General features: G+C 40.4%; 1 protein-coding gene across 1 annotated transcript in view; it reads left to right on the top strand.

Moving 5' to 3' along the window:
- Positions 1 to 1170: 1170 nt before the first annotated feature.
- CRYL1 (crystallin lambda 1) overlaps positions 1171 to 21246 on the top strand; it is a 156468-nt gene continuing 136392 nt past the window's right edge. Inside the window, exon 1 of the mRNA XM_044249388.1 lies at positions 1171 to 1262. Coding sequence (XP_044105323.1) covers positions 1222 to 1262 — 41 coding nt within the window. The 5' untranslated portion in view covers positions 1171 to 1221. The remainder of the gene's footprint in view (positions 1263 to 21246) is intronic.

Here is a 21246-nt window from a genome sequence, read left to right as displayed (position 1 = left end):
TTCAGTTGAGTATTAAGGGGTTGTATGTGTGAAACACTTCATTTCCAATATGGCTATTTTATCAATCTTTGTAATTTTAGCTATTTTGGTGGGTGAAAGATGAATTATCTATTTTGTATTACTTTTCATTTATCTTAAGCGAGTTGAGCTCTTTGTTTCAGATGTCTATTGAAACTTTGTGAAATTGTTTTTTAAAGCCTACCCCTCCCTCTGACAATCCTCCTTCCATGTTCTGACTGGAAAAAACAAAGGAAGAGCTCCATTTTTCATCTGAGTAGGTCAGTGATACTTGTGTTTTCAGCTTGAGCACTCTCTAATCCTCATGAATTGGATGACTGTGGTATTTCCCTTCAGCTTGTGCTGTGTGGACACAAACTGTCGTGAGATGTATGATGCTCTTTCCCTTTGGTCTGTTTATTTGCTCTTTGGTATTTCCTTTCTGTCATACATAAACCTACTCGGCCTCTGGAAGAAGGAAGTGCAGTTCAAATAATTACCATTCCTCACGGTCCCCTTAGCACAGTGTAGTGGGATCAAACACGTCTTCCAGTTTGACAGATACATACATTTAGAGCTTTCCTGCTTTCCCAAAGTTCTTGGGTCTCAGTTCTCATCTATGGAGAATGGCAGCGAGGATCTTTCTAGAAACGAATTATGAGCGTAAACTCAGCAATAGCCTCCCTCAGTATAAAGACCAGAACTGGTATGTATTGAAGAGGTGCTAATATTTTCAAAGAGGAAGTACTACTGCTAGTTTCTTTCGGGCTTTGCGGTCAAGCCTTGTGCCGGCCTGGAGGTGCCCCTCCTTTGTACACTGATTTTAGGGTGCACAGCTGGAAACTAAAATATGAAAAAATGAATTGCTGGAGTCTGAAGGGTTGGGTCTTCGCCCTTTCCATCCAGCTTTCCCACCAGGAGGTCCTCCCCCGGGTCAACCCCGCCTGCGTCCCTTTGCTGCGATTCTGTGCCTTGGTGTCCGGGTGGAGGCTCCGCCTGCCACGCACCCAATGGGGACTGAGGCGGCGGGCCCGCCCCGGCCCCCGGCCTTCCCGGAGCCTATCCGGGCCCGCGCGCCCGCCCTGGCTCGGGTGCCAAGCCAATAGGCACGGGTCACGCCCCGCCCCGCGCGGGGTTCTGGCGCGGCGCACGGCGCCGGAGAGCCCCGTAGCCCACAGCTCTTCGCACTTGCGGTGCGGTCCCGGGCCAGCTTGGCGTCGGGCCATGGCGTCCGCAGCGGCCGGCGAGGTGGCGATCATTGGCAGGTAAACGGCCCCGACCCACCGACCCGCCGCGCTCTTGCCACGGCGCTGGAGGAGACCCGGGCCCATGGTGCGCCAGAACGTGGGGCGCGTGTGTCGCCCCCGCGGCTTGGGCGCCCAGGTCGCTGTCAGGTATCAGAAGTGGAAACGGCATGGTGGAACGCCAGCCTTCAACCCTCGAGGGTTCCGTGTGTCCTTGCAACCCTCTGTGAAAGTGGCCAGGCCTGTAGGAGCGCCCGGTGGCGGCGTGGCTTTGCAGGTTGAAGCACGCTGTGGAGTGCGGTTTTGTTTCATTTCGTGCTGTCTTACCAGCGGGGTTCAGAAAGCCGACAGCGCAGGCTGCGGTGGAAATGCAGTTTGTGCAATTAGTTGAGTGATGCTAGGCCTACTAGCAAATACAAAACACGTGCTAGGCGTTGGGTGAAAGGAAGTCTGGCAAAGATTATGCAGAACCGTATTCTTAACTATTCCCACTTTATGGGTGAGAAAACAGATTAAGCAGTTTGCCCCTGGTCACAGTAAGTGGCCGCGATGGGACTAAGCCAGTAATGAGGGTCCTAAGCCAGTAATGAGGGTCCTAAGCCAGTAATGAAGGTCCGTTGGCAATCCATTATTAGGGCTGCCTGCAGGGCATGAGGATTTGTATGTTCTTTTTTTTTTTTTTTTTAAGATTTTTATTTATTTGACACAGAGAAATCACAAGCAGGCAGAGAGGCAGGCAGAGAGAGAGGGGGAAGCAGGCTCCCCGCCAAGCAGAGAGCCCGATGCGGGACTCGATCCCAGGACCCTGAGATCATGACCTGAGCCAAGGCAGAGCCACCCAGGCGTCGGTGGATGTGTATGTTCTTATCCCCAGCGGTGTCTCTGGGCGGCAACAGGTGCTTGGAAAACACACGGGGGCAATCCTAATTCGTTCCTGATTCGTGGAGAAAGTGCCGCTTCCGGAGGGGAACGCTGGAGCTCAGAGTTTGCTAGCGTGTGTGGGTTTAGTAGCCTAAATTCTGTCCAAATTTTTCTGGTTTGTTCCCCCACCTGGTCTTTTATAACTTCTGCTATTTTAATTAAAGAAAAAAAAAGGTATTTATGCATACTTGCATACTTTTGCATTGATAGGCTATCATAGCAATCTACAAACATAATACTTGCTATTTTAGTTAGAAGCACCTTTTTGGGAATGGCTTTGTGTCGCTTTATGCCACTGAGGTGTTGGCCTGCCTGACCTGCCCACCAGCGACAATTCCAGTGTCAGGCTTTATCCTTTAGAACCTATTGAAAAAAGGAACCAGGGTGCTTTTGTCATCTTCCTTTTGGTCACAGAACAGTGCACCTAACTGAGCCTTTGACCTTTACAGGCTTGTGGATGTGTGTGGCTGCCTGGTGAAGGAATATAAAAGTATATTTTAAAAGCGTACTTTGTATTGGGCACAGTGACTATGCTTGACTTGCATTTCAGTTGTCCAGGGTCAAGGGTTGGAGTTTTGTATATCTCACACCATGAGTTGGAGTGTTATTCTGCTTTCACCTAATAACTGTCAGGTGGAGTTTGGAATTGACTGTGCCTATCTGGCTCTGGTTCTTTCATGAGGAGAACAGTGTTTCAAGAGGGTACTGGGATTAGTGAGTTAGTTGATTTCTGATTCCCTTGAGGGAGGTTGATAAGGAATTAGAGGAGGGCTGGCAAACTTTAATGACTGCAGGAACTGACACAGGATAGAAAGCCCTTCCTGTCTATCCCATACCCTCTGCACCTCAGAAAACACCTGTCTCTGATTTTGGAATAGTCTGCTTTCCTTCCCTTCATTCCTCTCCCTTTCCTTTCTGTTCTTCCCCCTCCCCTCTCCCTTCCTCTGTCTTCCCACTCTTCACACCTCCCCTTTCTCTCAGTCTTGCTCTCTCTTCTGGCCTCATGGGTGATTCCAAGGAACATCGGTTTACAAAATGGGACTGGGGAGTGTAAATTAATTCCCTAAAACCTGGTTGAGTTTAATTTTTGGGTTTCAGCAGACCAAATACACGTATTCAATTTCAGGGACATATTGGACCATTGATTTTACATCTTTTCCTAGTAATTACCAGATTCCCTCATAAAAGTACTTGCTAGAAATACAGTCTCTATTTAATTCTTTTCCATTGATTTTTTTTCATAAAGAACACCCTTTTTTTTAAGGTATTATTTATATATTTGAGAGAGGGAGAAAACATGAGCACGGTAAGTGGACGGCTCCCTGCAGAGCAAGGAATCCTACTCGGGGCTCAATTCCAGAGCCCCGAGATCACAACTGAGACACCCAGGTACCCCCATAAAGGACACCATTCATCATGGCCACTTAGCTTTCCTGTGAGCATCCAAGGCAAGTCCCTTCAGACTGGTGGGCTTGACAGAATAGGAGTGTTTGAAGAATTAAGAAAGAAGAGAAAAGCCTCTTGGCTGTGGGAACATGAAGAAAGGGGAAATATGGTAGTGGCAATTTTAAAAAATGGGAGTAAAAGTGGGTTTCCTGAAGGCATTTGAGTGGTGCTGTATTTGAGTGGTGTTCTCAAGCTTATCATATCTCTTAGCCCTAGAAGTCTGCAGGGGAACTTACCTTCACAAATACTATATTTCTGAATAACTGAAGTATGAATTTTATATTCACATACATACTGCATTGTGTTTACCCAAATTTTAGGCCTTGAGCTTGTTCTAAAATAGGAACCAATCTGGGGAAGAAGACCAACATTGTCATGTTCCTGGGCCTCAAGTGTGCTTTTTCTCCCGTGCCTCTCTCTCTTTTCACTGAGCACACTTATTTAGGACTGAGCTCAGTGGCCCATCTCCTTCCAGAAAAGTTCTGATTCCAGGGCCTTACCCTTAGGGTACAAACTATCATTACCAGCTGTGTGGTCATCATGCCTGGTCCTAGTAGACTGATGTTTGAGCTTTTATAACAGAGATTGCTTTTTTTTTTTTTTCCCTTTTCTGATACACAGTGTGAAGGGCTTGTTAGGATATTGGGTTTTTTCCCTGTTTTTTTTTTTTAATTGAGGTAAAATTGTTATATAACATTATGTAAGTTTCAGGTATACAATATTATAATTTGGTATTTGTATACACTGCAAAGTGATCACCACAAATCTAGTTACTATTCGTCATCACACAGCTGATCCCCTTTCCCAATTTTGCTCACCTGAATCCCCGATTCTCTAAGAGTTCAGATTAGTTTAGTTTGTTTTGTTTTTTAGATTCCACATATAAGTGAAATCATATAGTATTTGTCTTTGTCCAGTTTTCACTCAATATTGTACCTTCAAGTTCTGTCCATGTTGTCACAGATGGCAAAATCTTCCTTTTTTATGGCTGAATAGTATACGTGTGTGTGTGTGTGTGTGTATGTGTGTGTGTGTGTGTACCATGTCTTCTTTATCGATTTATTCATAGGTAGACACTTAGGTTGTTTTCATATCTTGGCTATTGTAAGTAATGCTTCAGTGAACATAGGGGTGTATATATCTTTAAATTAGTGTTTTTTGTATTCTTTGGGTAAATAACCAAACCTTGAAATAGTTGGATTGTATGATATTTCTATTGTTAATTTTTTGAGTAATCTCCATACAGTTGTCCGGAGAGGCTGCGCTAATTTATATTCCCACCAATAGTGCAGCATAGGTTCCCTTTTCTCCACATCCTTGCCAACACTTGATGTTTCTTGAGTTTTTGATTTTAGCCATTCTGACAGATTTGAGGTGATATCTCATTGTGTTTTTAATTTGCATTGTGTTTTTAATTTGCATTTCCCTGATAGTGATATTGAACAACTTCTCATGTGTCTCTTGGCCATTTGTGTTTTCTTTGGAAAATGTATATTCAGATCCTCTGCCCATTTTTTAATTGAGTTGTTTTTTGTTATTGAGTTGTAGATTTTTATATATTTTGGATATTCATCCCTTATTGGATATATCATTTGCAAGTGTCTTCTGGCATTTGGTAGGTGTCTTGTCATTTTCTTGATGGTTTTCTTTGCTGTGCAGAATCTTTTTTAGTTTGATGTAGTCCCACTTGTTTCTTTTTGCTTTTGTTTCCCTTGCCTTTGGCTTCAGCTCCAAAAAAAGACATTGCTAAGACTATGTCAGGGAGCTTACCACCTAGATTTTCTTCTAGAAATTTTGTAGTTTAAGGTCTTAAATTCAAGTCTTTAATTCATTTTGAGATAATTTTTGTGTATGAGATAGTGGTCCATTTTCATTCTTTTGCATGTGGCTATCCATTTTCCCCAATGCTATTGAAGAGACTGTCCTTTCCCAATTGTATATTCTTGACTCTGTTGTCATAAATTAATTGATTAGATATGTGTGGGTTAATTTCTGGACTCTATTCTGTTCCATTGACCTGCATGTCTTTTCTTTTTTCTTTTTTTTTTTTTTTTGCCAATACTGTAGTGTTTCGGTTACTATAGCTTTATACTATAGGATGAAACCAGGGAGCATGATACTTCTGGTTTTATTCTTTCTCAAGATCCCTTTAGCTTTTTTAGAGTTATTGTTATAGTTCTATGAAAAACCCCATTGGGCTTTTGATAAGATTGCCTTGGATTTGTAGTTTGTTTCGGGTAGTAAGGACATTTTAACAACATTACTTCTTTCAATCCATGAGCATAGAATATCTTTCCATTCATCTGTATTCTTTAATTTCTTTCATCACTGTCTTAAAGTTCTATTAAAGTGTATTTGAAGTACAGGTCTTTCACCACCTTGGTTAAATTTATTCCTAGGTATTTTATTCTTTTTTGTTGCAATTCTATATGAGATTAAGAAAATAACTTCTCACAGCACCTAACCACCCTCTCTCTCCCTCCCCGCTCCTGCTGGCAACCCTCAGTTTGTTTTGTGAGATTAAGAGTCTCTTATGGTTTGTCTTCCTCGATCCTATCTTGTTTCATTTTTTCCCTTCCCTACCCCCCAACCCCCCACTTTGCCTCTCAACTTCCTAATATCAGGGAGATCATATGATAATTGTCTTTCTCTGATTGACTTATTTCGGTCAGCATAATACCCTCTAGTTCCATCCATGTCATCGCAAATGGCAAGATTTCATTTCTTTTGATAGCTGTGTAGTACTCCACTGTAGATATATATATATATATATATATATATATATATATATATATACATATACCACATCTTCTTTATCCATTCATCTGTTGATGGACATCTAGGTTCTTTCCATAGTTTGGCTATTGTGGACATTGCTGCTATAAACATTTGGGTACATGTGCCCCTTTGGATTACTACATTTGTATTTTAGGGTAAATACCCAGTAGTGCGATTGCTGGCTCGTAGGGTAGCTCTATTTTCAACTTTTTTTTTTAAGGTTTTTTTTTTTTTTTTTTTTTTTTTTTTTTACAGAGATCACAAGTAGGCAGAGAGGCAGGCAGAGGGCGGGGTGGGAAGCAGGCTCCCTTCTGAGCAGAGAGCCCGATGTGGGGCTTGATCCCAGGATCCTGGGATCATGACCTGAGCTGAAGGCAGAGCCTTTAACCCACTGAGCCACCTAGGCACCCCTATTTTCAACTTTTTGAGGAACCTCCATACTGTTTTCCAGAGTTGCTGCACCAACTTGCATTCCCACCAACAGTGTAGGAGGGTTCCCCTTTTTCCACATCCTTGCCAGCATTGTTGTTTCCTGACTTGTTAATTTTAGCTATTCTGACTGGTGTGAAGTGGTATCTCATTGTGGTTTTGATTTGTATTTCCCTGATACCAAGTGATGTGGAGCACTTTTTCATGTGTCTGTTGGCCATCTGGATGTCTTCTTTGCAGAAATGTTTGTTCATTTCTTCTGCCCATTTCTTGATTGGATTATTTGTTCTCTGGGTGTTGAGTTTGAAAAGTTCTTTATAGATTTTGGATACTAGCCCTTTATCTGCTGTGAAGTATGTAAACCTGGCGACTCACAGACCTGTTCCCTGGGGGTAATAATACATTATATGCTAATAAAAATTAAAAAAAATTTAAATGATTGATATTTCTGAGGAAAAAATAACTTCTCTTATGATAGTTATTAGTGTGTAGGTACAACAGATATATGTTTATTGATTTTGTATCCTGCAATTTTACTGACTTCATTTATTCTAACACTATTTTGATGGACTCTTGAGGGTTTCCTAAGTATGGTATCCTGTCATCTGCAAATGAGTTTTACTTCTTCCTTTCCAGTTTGGAGGTCTTTTACTTCTTTTTCTTGCCTAATTGCTCTGGCTAGGACTTCCAATACTATGCTGAATAAAGGTAGTGAGAATGAGCAATGATCTTGATCTTATTCAAGATCTTGTTCAATTATCCTGCCAATTCTGATCTTAGAAGAAAGTTTTCAACTTTTCATAGGTGAGTATGATGTTAGTTGTGCATTTGTCGTAATTGGCCTTTACTATATTGAGGTATGTTTCCTCTATACTTTGTTGACAGTTTTCATCATAAATGAATGTTGCATTTTGTCAAATGCCTTTTCTGTGTCTATTGAGATGATCCTATGATTTTTGTCCTTTATTTTGTTAATATGGTGTAACACACTGATTGATTTGTGAGTATTGAACCATTCTTGCATCCCTGGAATAATCCCACTTGATCATGATGTATATGTATTGTTTAATTTAGTTTGCTAATATTTTATTGAGGATTTTTGCATCTGTGTTCATCAGGGATATTGGCCTATCATTTTCTTTCTTTCTCTCTATCTCCCCCTTATCTTCTTTTTTTTTTTGTAGTGTCCTTGTCTGGTTTTGGTATCTAGGTAATGCTGGCCTTGTAAAATGAGTTTGGAAGCATTTCCTCCTCTACAATTTTTTGGAAGAGCTCGAGAAGAATAGGTACTAAATCTTGTTTGAATATTTGATAGAATTCACCAGTTAACTGTTTGGGCCTAGACTTTGATTGATCAGGAGGTTTTTTTAAAATTTAAATATTTTAAATTAATTAATTAATTAATTAACATATAGTGTATTATTTGCCCCAGGAGTACAGGTTTGTGAATCATCAGGCTTACACATTTCACAGCACTCACCATAGCACATACCCTCCCCAATGTCCATAACCCAGCCACCCTATCCCTACCCCCACCCCCCAGCAACCCTCAGTTTGTTTCGTGAGATTGAGTCTCTTTGTCTCCCTCCTGATTCCATCTTGTTTCATTTTTTCCCTCCCTAGTCCCCACACCCCCCCCCGCTCTCAAATTCCTCACATCAGAGAGATCATATAATTGTCTTTCTCTGATTGACTTATTTCACTCAGTATAATATCCTCCAGTTCCATCCACGTCATTGCAAATGGCAAGATTTCATTTCTTTTGATGGTTGCCTAGTATTCCATTATATATATATACCACATATTCTTTATGCATTCATCTCATGATGGACATCTAGGTTCTTTCCATAGTTTGGCTATTGTAGACATTGCTGCTATACACTTTGGGGTGCACGTGCCCCTTTGGATCACTACATTTTTATTGTTAGGGTAAATACCCAGTAGTGCAGTTGCTGGGTTGTAGGATAGCTCTATTTTCAACTTCTTATTTTTTATTTTTTATAAACATGTAATATATTTTTATCCCCAGGGGTACAGGTCTGTGAATTGCTAGGTTTACACACTTCACAGCACTCACCATAGCACATACCCTCCCCAGTGTCCAAAACCCCACCCCCTTTCTACCAGCCCCCCTCCCCCCAGCAACCCTCAGTGTGTTTTGTGAGATTAAGAGTCACTTATGGTTTGTCTCCCTCCAAATCCCATCTTGTTTCATTTATTCTTCTCCTACCCCCTTAACCCCCCATGTTGCATCTCCACTTCCTCATATGAGGGAGATCATATGATAGTTGTCTTTCTCTGATTGACTTATTTCGCTAAGCATGATACCCTCTAGTTCCATCCACGTCGTTGCAAATGGCAAGATTTCATTTCTTTTGATGGCTGCATAGTATTCCATTGCGTTATACCACATCTTCTTGATCCATTCATCTGTTGATGGACATCTAGGTTCTTTCCATAGTTTGGCTATTGTAGACATTGCTGCTATAAACATTCGGGTGCACATGCCCCTTCGGATCACTACGTTTGTATCTTTAAGGTAAATACCCAGTAGTGCAATTGCTGGGTCATAGGGCAGTTCTATTTTCAACATTTTGAGGAACCTCCATGCCATTTTCCAGAGTGGTTGCACCAGCTTGCATTCCCACCAACAGTGTAGGAGGGTTCCCCTTTCTCTGCATTCTCACCAGCATCTGTCATTTCCTGACTTGTTAATTTTAGCCATTCTGACTGGTGTGAGGTGATATCTCATTGTGGTTTTGATTTGTATTTTCCGGATGCCGAGTGATATGGAGCACTTTTTCATGTGTCTGTTGGACATCTGGATGTCTTCTTTGCAGAAATGTCTGTTCATTTCTTCTGCCCATTTCTTGATTGGATTATTTGTTCTCTGGGTGTTGAGTTTGCTAAGTTCTTTATAGATTTTGGACACTAGCCCTTTATCTGATATGTCATTTGCAAATATCTTCTCCCATTTTGTCAGTTGTCTTTTGGTTTTGTTAACTGTATCCTTTGCTGTGCAAAAGCTTCTGATCTTGATAAAATCCCAATAGTTCATTTTTGCCCTTGCTTCCCTTGCCTTTGGTGATGTTCCTAGGAAGATGTTGCTGTGGCTGAGGTCGAAGAGGTTGCTGCCTGTGTTCTCCTCAAGGATTTTGATGGATTCCTTTCTCACATTGAGGTCCTTCATCCATTTTGAGTCTATTTTTGTGTGTGGTGTAAGGAAATGGTCCAATTTTATTTTTCTGCATGTGGCTGTCCAATTTTCCCAGCACCATTTATTGAAGAGGCTGTCTTTTTTCCATTGGACATTCTTTCCTGCTTTGTCAAAGATTAGTAGACCATAGAGTTGACGGTCTATTTCTGGGCTTTCTATTCTGTTCCATTGATCTATGTGTCTGTTTTTGTGCCAGTACCGTGCTATCTTGATGATGACAGCTTTGTAATAGAACTTGAAGTCTGGAATTGTGATGCCACCAACTTTGGCTTTCTTTTTCAATATTCCTTTGGCTGTTTGAGGTTTTTTTCTGGTTCCATATAAATTTTAAAATTATTTGTTCCATTTCTTTGAAAAAAAAAAAGGATGGTACTTTGATAGGAATTGCATTAAATGTGTAGATTGCTTTAGGTAACATAGACATTTTCACAATATTTATTCTTCCAATCCAGGAGCATGGAACATTTTTCCATTTCTTTGTGTCTTCCTCAATTTCTTTCATGAGTACTTTATAGTTTTCTGAGTATAGATTCTTAGCCTCTTTGGTTAGGTTTATTCCTAGGTATCTAATGGTTTTGGGTACAATTGTAAATGGGATTGACTCCTTAATTTCTCTTTCTTCTGTCTTGTTGTTGGTGTAGAGAAATGCAACTGATTTCTGTGCATTGATCTTATATCCTGACACTTTACTGAATTCCTGTACAAGTTCTAGCAGTTTTGGAGTGGGGTCTTTTGGGTTTTCCACATATAGTATCATGTCATCTGTGAAGAGTGATAGTTTGACCTCTTTGCCGATTTGGATGCCTTTAATTTCCTTTTGTTGTCTGATTGCTGAGGCTAGGACTTCTAGTACTATGTTATAGCAGTGGTGTTAATGGACATCCCTGCCGTGTTCCTGACCTTAGCAGAAAAGCTTTCAGTTTTTCTCCATTGAGAATGATATTTGCGGTGGGTTTTTCATAGATGGCTTTGATGGTATTGAGGTATATGCCCTCTATCCCTACACTTTGAAGAGTTTTGTTCAGGAAGGGATGCTGTACTTTGTTAAATGCTTTTTCAGCATCTATTGAGAGTATCATATGGTTCTTGTTCTTTTATTGATGTGTTGTATCACATTGATTGATTTGCGGATGTTGAACCAACCTTGCAGCCCTGGGATAAATCCCACTTGGTCGTGGTGAATAATCCTTTTAATGTACTGTTGAATCCTATTGGCTAGTATTTTGGTGAGAATTTTTGCATCTGTGTTCATCAAGGATATTGGTCTGTAGCTCTCTTTTTTGATGGGATCCTTGTCTGGTTTTGGGATCAAGGTGATGCTGGCCTCATAAAATGAGTTTGGAAGTTTTCCTTTTCTGTTTATTGGAACAGTTTCAGGAGAATAGGAATTAGTTCTTCTTTAAATGTTTGGTAGAATTCCCCCGGGAAGCCGTCTGGCCCTGGGCTTTTGTTTGTTTGGGGATTTTTGATGACTGTTTCAATCTCCTTACTGGTTATGGGTCTGTTCAAGTTTTTTTCTATTTCTTCCTGGTTCAGTTTTGGTAATTTATATGTCTCTAGGAATGCATCCATTTCTTCTAGATTGTCAAATTTGTTGGCGTAGAGTTGCTTATAGTATGTTCTTATAATTGTCTGTATTTCTTTGGTGTTAGTTGTGATCTCTCCTCTTTCATTCATGATTTTATTTATTTAGGTCCTTTCTCTTTTCTTTTTGATAAGTCTGGCCAGGGGTTTATCAATCTTATTAATTCTTTCAAAGAACCAGCTCCTAGTTTCGTTGATGTGTTCTACTGTTTTTTTGGTTTCTATTTCATGGATTTCTGCTCTGATCTTTATGATTTCTCTTCTCCTGCTGGGTTTAGGGTTTCTCTCTTGTTCTTTCTCCAGCTCCTTTAGGTGTAGGGTTAGGTTGTGTACCTGAGACCTTTCTTGTTTCTTGAGAAAGGCTTGTACCGCTATATATTTTCCTCTCAGGACTGCCTTTGTTGTGTCCCACAGGTTTTGAACCGTTGTATTTTCATTATCATTTGTTTCCATGAATTTTTTCAATTCTTCTTTAATTTCCTGGTTGACCCATTCATTCTTTAGAAGGATGCTGTTTAGTCTTCATGTATTTGGGTTCTTTCAAATTTCCTCTTGTGGTTGAGTTCTGGCTTCAGAGCATTGAGGTCTGAAAATATGCAGGGAATGATCCCAATCTTTTGATACCGGTTGAGTCCTGATTTAGGACCGAGGATGTGATCTATTCTGGAGAATGTTCCATGTGCACTAGAGAAGAATGTGTATTCTGTTGCTTTGGGATGAAATGTTCTGAATATATCTGTGATGTCCATCTCATTCAGTGTATCATTTAAGGCCTTTATTTCCTTGTTGATCTTTTGCTTGGATGATCTGTCCATTGCAGTGAGGGGAGTGTTAAAGTCCCCTACTATTATTGTATTATTGTTGATGTGTTTCTTTGATTTTGTTATTAATTGGTTTATATGGTTGGCTGCTCCCACGTTAGGGTCATAGGTATTTAAAATTGTTAGATCTTCTTATTGGACAGACCCTTTGAGTATGATATAGTGTCCTTCCTCATCTCTTATTATAGTCTTTGACTTAAAATCTAATTGATCTGATACAAGGATTGCCACTCCTGCTTTCTTCTGTTGTCCATTAGCATGGTAAATTGCTTTCCACCCCTCACTTTAAATCTGGAGGTGTCTTTGGGTTTAAAATGTTTCTTGTAGGCAACATATAGATGGGTTTTGTTTTTTTTATCCATTCTGATACCCTCTGTCTTTTGATTGGGGCATTTAGCCGATTAACATTCAGGGTAACTATTGAAAGATATGAATTTAGTGCCATTGTATTGCCTGTAAGGTGACTGTTACTGTATATTGTCTCTGTTCCTTTCTGATCTACTACTTTAAGGCTCTCTCTTTGCTTAGAGGACCGCTTTCAGTATTTCCTGTAGAGCTGGTTTGGTGTTTGCAAATTCGTTCAGTTTTTGTTTGTCCTGGAAGCTTTTAATGTCTCCTTCTATTTTCAATGATAGCCTAGCTGGATATAGTATTCTTGGCTGCATGTTTTTCTTGTTTAGTGCTCTGAAAATATCATGCCAGCTCTTTCTGGCCTGCCAGGTCTCTGTGGATAAGTCTGCTGCCAATCTAATATTTTTACCATTGTATGTTACAGACTTCTTTTCCTGGGCTGCTTTCAGGATTTTCTCTTTGTCACTAAGACTTGTAAATTTTAGTATTAGGTGACAGGGTGTGGACCTATCCTTATTGATTTTGAGGGGGGTTCTCTGCACCTCCTGGATTTTGTTGCTTGTTCCCTTTGCTATACTAGGGAGATTCTCTCCAATAATTCTCTCCAATATACCTTCTGTTCTCCTCTCTCTTTCTTCTTCTTCTGGAATCCCAGTTATTCTAATGTTGTTTCGTCTTATGGTGTCACTTATCTCTCGAATTCTCCCTCCTCATTTATCCTAGCAGTGAGAGCCTCCATTTTTTATTGCACCTCATTAATAGCTTTTTTGGATTTCAACTTGGTTAGATTTTAGTTCTTTTATTTCTCCAGAAAGGGCTTTTATATCTCCCGAGAGGTTTTCTCTAATATCTTCCATGCCTTTTTCGAGCCCGGCTAGAACCTTGAGAATCGTCATTCTGCACTCTAGATCTGACATATTACCAATGTCTGTATTGATTAGGTCCCTAGCCTTTGGTACTGCCTCTTGTTCTTTTTTTTGTGGTGAATTTTTCCGCCTTGTCATTTTGTCCAGATAAGAGTATATGAAGGAGGAAGTAAAATACTCAAAGGGTGGCAAAGACCCCAAGAAAATATGCTTTAACCAAATCAGAAGAGATCCCAAATCGTGGGGTGGGGGAAAGGGGATAAAAAGAAGTTAAGAGAAAAAAAAGAACCAGTTAAAAAAAGAAAACGAATAAAGAAAAAATATAAAAAAGAAAGAAAAAATATATATTAGATAAACTAGTTAAAAAATGTTAAAAAAGAAAAGGGTAAAAGTTAAAAAAAATTTAGCAGCAGAAGAAAAAAAATTGAAAAAGGAAAAAAAATTAAATTAACTGCGAGACTAAAGAATCATGGGGAGAAAGCCATGAGTTCTGTGCTTTGTTTTCTCCTCCTCTGGAATTCCGCTGCTCTCCTTGGTATTGAAACTGCACTCCTTAGTAGGTGAACTTGGTCCTGGCTGGATTTCTTGTTGATCACCTGGGGGAGGGGCCTGGTGTAGTGATTCTCAAGTGTCTTTGCCCCAGGCGGAATTGTACCGCCCTTACCAGGGGCCAGGCTGAGTAATCCGCTAGGGTTTGCTTTCAGGAGCTTTTGTTCCCTGAGCGCTTTCCGTAGAGTTCTGGAGGACGGGAATACAAATGGCGGCCTCCCAGTCTCCGGGTGGGGGTGCCAAGAGTTTGGGGCCTCACTCCTCAGTGCGCCCTCAGAATAGCGCCCAATTACTCCCATCTCCCTGGCCTCTGGCTGCGCTCCGAGCTCACCAAGCTGGTGACCGGTTCAAGGTAACCCCGAGCTGAGAGCTCACTCCTCGGCTCTGTCTCTGTTGCCGGTTTCCCTGTTCTAATACCTGCAAGCTCTGAGACACTCAGACACCCCCGATTCTTCTGTGACTCTGCGGGACCTGAGGCCACCCTGACCCTGCGTGGGCTTCACGCTGGTTTAGGACCCTGCTCTGGAGCGATGTCCCTCAGCAGAACAGACTTTTAAAAGTCCTGATTTTGTGCTCCATTGCTCCGCCACTTGCTGGGAACTGGCCCTTCCCCCTGGGGTCTATCTAACCCTCGCTTTGGATTCACTTCTTTGCCAGTCCTACCTTTCAGAAAGTGGTTGATTTTCTCTTTCTAGAATTGCTGTTCTTCTTTGATCTGTCGTTGGATTTGTAGGTGTTTGCAATCTTTAGATAAGCTATCTAGCTGATCTCCAGCTACCTGAAGTAGTCTCAGCCTGCTACTTCGCCATCTTGACTCCTCCCCTATTTTCAACTTTTTGAGGAATGTCCATACTGTTTTCCAGAATGGCTGCACCAGCTTGCACTGTTGGAAGGGTTTTAATGGCTGATTGAATCTCCTTGCTAGTAATCAGTCTATTCAGATTTTCTTAGAGGATTGTTTATAGGAATTTATCCATCTCTTCTAGGTTGTCCCATTTGTTGGCATATAATTGTTTTAGTAGTCTCTTACAATCCTTCATATTTCTCGTGGTATTAGTTGTAACTATTCCTCTTTCATTTCTGATTTTATTTATTTGAAGAACCGCTGTCCCTCATTTTTGGTGAGCTTGGTTAAGGTCTGTCAATTTGTTCACCTTTTCAAAGGAAAGCTCTTCATTTCATTGATCCTTTCTGTTGTCTTTTTAGTCTCTGTTCTACTTATGTCTGCCCTGGTCTTTATTTCCTTCTTTCTACTAATTTTGTAGAGTTGTCTGTTCTTTTTTTCCCTAGTTCCTTTATGTATAGAGTTAGATTGTTTATTTGAAATTTTCTTGTTTCTTGAGGTTGGTCTGTAACACTATAAACTTCCCTCTTGAAACTGCTTTCGCTGAATTCTGTAGATTTTGGACTGTTGTATTTCTCTTTGAATTTTTTTCTTATTTCTCCTTTGATTTATTCTTAGCACATTGATTGTTCAGTAGCATGTTGTGTTATCTTCACATATTTGTGATTTTTCCAATTGTCTTTCTATATTGATTTCTAGTTTCATACATTAAAATTGGAGAATATGTTTGATATGATTTTAATGTTCTTAAATTGATTGAGACTTGTTTTTTGGACTAACATATGATCTATTCTGAATGTTCCATGTGTACTAGAGAAGAATATGTATTCTGCTAAATTTATTTTTAATTAATTGATTAAAGAACAGCAGTGTGTTTAGACTTAATTTCTTTTCATGAGATAGCTACTTTTTTTTGAGATAGCTGACACACAATGTTACATTAGTTTCAGTTGTACTACTTAGTGATTTTACAAGTTTGTACATTATGCTCAATTTATCACAAGTAGAGTTACCATATGTGCCATTACAGCATCATTGACATTACAGCATTATAATGACAGTATTCATTATGCTTTGCTTTTTTTTCCTATGACTTATTTATTTCATGACTGGAAGCCTCTGTCTCCCTCTCCCCTCCACCCATTTTGCCCCTCTGCCCCCAGCAACCATCAGTTTGTTCTCTATATGTGTAGCTTTGTTTCTTTTTGTTTATTCATATTTTAAGATTCCATTAATGAGTGGAATCATATGATATTTGTCTTCCTCAGTCTGACTTATTTCACTTAGTGTAATATCCTGTAGGTCCATCCATGTCTCAAATGGCATGATCTCACGCATTTTTATGACTGTAATATTCCTCTGTGTGTGTGTGTGCACATTTTCCTTATCCATTTATCTGTCAATGGACATTTAGGGTGCTTGCATGTCTTGGCTATTGTAAATAATGGTGCAATAAACATAGGGGTTCATGTATCTTTAAGAATTATCAATTTCCCTGAGTAAATACCCAATAGTTGAATTACTGACTTTTTGTTTGGATAATTTATCCATTGATGTAATTGGGATGTTAAAGCCTCCTTCAATTATTGTATTACTGCTGTCAATTTCTCCTTTTAGGTCTATTAATATTTGCCTTATATATTTAGCCACTTCTATGTTGCGTGCATAAATACTTAAAAATGTTATATCCCCTTATTGGGTCGACCCCTTTATCATTATGTAATGCTCTTCTTTGTCTTCTATTACAGTATTTGTTTCAAAGTCTCTTTTGTCTGATAAAAGTATAGCTACCTAGCTTTGGTTTTTGTTTGCATGGAATATCTTTTCTTTCCACTGTATGTGTCCTTACATCTGAAGTGAGACTGTTGTAGACAGTATATAGATGGATCTTATCTTACTATCTGTTCAGCCACTCTTTTGATTGTAGAACTTAGTTCATTTACATTTAAAGTAATTATTGATAGGTAATAATAATAGCCTGCCTTTCAGGCTGAAGCTCCAGAACAAGAAAATAGGCCTTTTCACATGTGTTTCTGCCTTCTGTTGCATAGAGCCGTGGGAGTGGTAGCCTGGCAGGAAGTGTCTCTCTGATTGTTTCAGACACATGGGGCCCAGAAACATGATCCCCTCTGGCCACCAGAGCCAGGGCCATCTCCTGGGTAGGGTGTGTGTGCCTGCTGGCTTTGGCAAGGCAGGCCCAGGCAGTATCCTGTGGAGGTGGGGGCACAGCATTCCCACCTGAGATAGTAGGCTGGGGGAGGGGTATACAGAAATGGTGCTTGCCAGAGTTGGCACCAACAAGGCAGAAGGAGAACACACTGGAATAGATTATGCTGAGTGAAATAAGTCAAACAGAGAGGGTCAGTTATCAAATGGTTTCATTTACTTGTGGAGCATAAGGAATAACCTGGAGGACATTTGGGGATGGAGAGGAGAAGTGAATTGGGGGAGATTAGAGGGGGAGACAAACCATGAGAAACTGTGGACTCTGAGAAACAAACTGAGGGTTTTGGAGCGGGGCGTGGGTGGTTGGGTGAGCCTGGTGGCTCATAATACTATGGAGGGCACGCATTGCATGGAGCACTGGGTGTGGTGCATAAACAATGAATGCTGGAACACTGAAAAGAAGTAAAATAAAAAAAAAAAAAAAAGGAGGACACAAAAATGGTACCCATTGATGCCTCTGTCTTCAGAGAGAGTCCCAAAAGTTCCTGCCTTTCCTCAGATGCTTTAAAACTAATAGGTGAGGGGCGTCTGGGTGGCTCAGTGGGTTAAAGCCTCTGCCTTCGGCTCAGGTCATGATCCCAGGGTCCTGGGATCGAGACCCATATCAGGCTCTCTGCTCAGCAGGGAGCCTGCTTCCTCCTCTCTCTCTGCCTGCCTCTCTGCCTACTTGTGATCTCTGTCTGTCAAATAAATAAATAAAATCTTAAAAAAAAAAAAAACTAATAGGTGAGTCTCCTTTGCATATGCTAGGTACCTTTATAACTGTTGCTTTTTTGCTGGGTCCCAGGGTCTGTGCGTCTGTGCACGAGCCCTTTAAGAGCGGATTTTTCATTCCATATAACCCTATGGTTCTCCTGGAAGTAAGCCCGTTGGTGTTTGAAGCCAGGCACTTTGAGGTGGGGAGCTTGCCTCTCTAGTATAGTTCTGTAGGATTCGGTTGCCTGATGTGGGAGCATAAATCCTTTGGTCCTTGGGAACAAGATTTGTATTATGATGAGGCTTGGGTGGGGTTTCTTATGAGATGGTGTCTCTCCTATTCCACTTAGTGTGGCCCTTCTATTTTTTGTTGTGGAGGAGCTATTCTGCTGGCTTTTGGGTCCTTTTCAGAGGAAATTGTTCAATGTGTAGTTGTAGATTTGTTGTGTTCCTGGGAAGAGGCGAGTTCAGGACCTTATAAGTTGCCAATCTTGAACCTTGTCTAGTAGAATGTTATTTTATTTCAGGTAATGCATCCCTTAAGCTAGTCTTAACTTTTTAATTCCAAAATTTTACTTTAGGGTGACTTATGTACATTTTTTATAAGAAATTTTCTGAGGCATGAATTTTTTTCAGAGTGCTATCCTAGGTATTATCCTGCTAATTTTTGCATTAAAACATGTAGGCATATGGCTATATACACAGACACACAGAGAGCAAACCCTACCATGCTCTAGTTTTTCAGCTCAAACACCAAATGTGCCCTTCCAAGGAAATATTTAATAGCTCTTACTGACAAATATTTCATAGCCAACTTAGAATAATAATGTAGAAACAGTTTTACTTCATCTTTGCTCAATGAATAAGTAACTATAGAATGGAAAGATACTTTAAAAAATATCTTGTGTGGATTTTTTTCAAAGCTAAATGCCATTAATGATAAAATTAGAATTGAGGGGCGTCTGGGTGGCTCAGTGGGTTAAAGCTTCTGCCTTCAGCTCAGGTCATGATCCCAGGGTTTGGGATCGAGCCCTGCATTGGGCTCTCTGCTCAGCAGGGAGCCTGCTTCTCTTCCTTTCTCTCTGCCTGCCTCTCTGCCTACTTGTGATCGCTTGTCTGTCAAATAACTAAATAAAATCTTTTTAAAAAATTAGAACTGAAACAATTTTTTAAAAAGATTTTATTCATTTGAGAGAGAGTCAGAGTATGAGCTAGGGGAGGGATAGACTCACCACTGAGTGGAGAGCCAGCTGTAGGGCTGGCTTCCAGGACCCTGAGATCATGACCTGAGCAAAAGCCAGACGCTGAACTGACTGAGCCACCCAGGCACCCCAGAATTGAATCAATTTTATTACTTAACTTTTCTCCCCTGCTGCTTTGCTGCTATGTAACAGAATAATGTTCACCTGCAGTGTTTTTTTTTTAAAGATTTTATTTATTTGAGAGAGAGGGAGAGAGAGAGAGAGAGCGAGAGAGCATGAGAGAGAACACCAGAAGGGGAAGGGGGACAGCTGAGGGAGAGGGACAAGAAGACTCCCACTAAGCAGGGAACCCAGCACTGGCTCGACATGGGGCTTAACAAGGGGCTCAATGGGGGCTCGATCCCAGGACCCTGGCATCATGACCTGAGCTGAAGGCAGACACTTCACCAACTAAGCCACCCAGGTGCCCCTTTACTTGCAGTAGTTTTATGAAGTACTAATTCAGATTTATGAATTTAGAAGCTTTAAAGCATATGAGAATAGTTAGAATGGTAGGGACCTATTATGTGGTCTCCAGGTATCTAGTGGTTCAAAAAAAGTTAATAAAATGTCACTGGCTCGGGCTGCCTGGGTGGCACAGTGGGTTAAGCCTCTGCCTTCAGCTCAGGTCATGATCTCAGGGTCCTGGGATCGAGTCCTGCATCGGGCTCTCTGCTGGGCAGGGAGCCTGCTTCCTCCTCCCTCTCTCTTTCTCTCTCTGCTTGCCTCTCTGCCTACTTGTGATCGCTCTCTGTCAAATAAATAAAAAATCTTTAAAAAAAAATATGTCACTGGCTCTAAGGGCAGGAAGCTAATTGTATTTGGGCCCAAGGTAAAGTAGTACTGGGAACAAGAAAGCTGACAGAACATTTATTCTGGGGTTGTGCTGTCTGATCTTTGTACCTGGTTGTATTAGTCTGTGCTATAGATTCCCCCTGCTTGTACTTGCTCACTTTTCCTCTCTCCTTTGCTTCTTTTTCTTGCACATTGCTGCCAACCCCAGCATTATAATCTTTCAACTCCAGTGCTTATTACTGACTAAGAGTTTCCACATTTTAGGTTCAATTTACAGGTGAGGAAATCTGATTGTCTTGGCGCCTCTGTGCAAGCCAGGCTACAGGTATAGCAAGGTGCTGGTAAGACAGTTGGCTTGTGCTTTGGGTCAGATGTCCGTGTCATATCCATTCATGAATGGCTGAGCATGTGTGAGGGCAAAGGGATGCCAGCAGCTTCCCAGCAGTTGGCTTTTTGCTCTTGGTTCCTCCTCTAGAGGACTATGGGCAATACAGGCTTTGAAACTATTATAAGAAGAAGAAATCAGCTTTGTCATTAATGCCTGTTATGTGGAACATAATTAATTTCTCCCCAAATTTTTATAACAATTCTCAAATACACAGAAAAGTAGAAATTATTGAAAAAAGAATACCCACATACTACTTTGCTAGTCACTAATTATTAAAAATTTGCTCTATTTGCTTTATCTGTATGTAATTTATTTAATTAATGCTTTATGTTATAGGGTTAGTTTTTACTTTTTTGCTAATATAAATTCTACTGTAAATGACCTGTCTGTGTGTTGCCCACGTTAACCTAACCTAAGATCAGTTCTGGAAGTAAAATTCCCAGGCCAAATATTAGAAATACTTAATTTTGATACAGGCTATGAGACTTCCTCCAGCTACTTTGCACCTCTTTTATTACCCACAATGGTTTGTAAGTGCCCATTTGCCCGTAACTTTGCCAACACTAAACATTGTCAGTTTTTAAAAATCTCTGCCTTTTGGATATATATTTTATTTGCTATTATTAGACTAAAGCAGTAGAGTGTATTTTCAAGTTAGTTTGCTCACATACTTTATAGAGGTCCCCCCTCTTGTGTTTGGTGTATTCATCTTCTATTTCTGGGTTTATAGGAGTTTTTGTATATTTATATGTTATAAATATTATTTCTTTTTGGACATTTGTCTTATGTTAATTTTTTTGGTTATTAACAAAGTTATTAAGATCAGCTAATTTATTTGGCAATCATTATTCAA

Source organism: Neovison vison, chromosome 5 (genome assembly GCF_020171115.1).
Source record: "Neovison vison isolate M4711 chromosome 5, ASM_NN_V1, whole genome shotgun sequence".
In the NCBI taxonomy this organism is placed as follows: Eukaryota; Metazoa; Chordata; class Mammalia; order Carnivora; family Mustelidae; genus Neogale; species Neogale vison.
The sequence above is the reverse complement of the archived record's forward strand: the minus strand, read 5'-3'. Positions and strand labels throughout refer to the sequence as shown.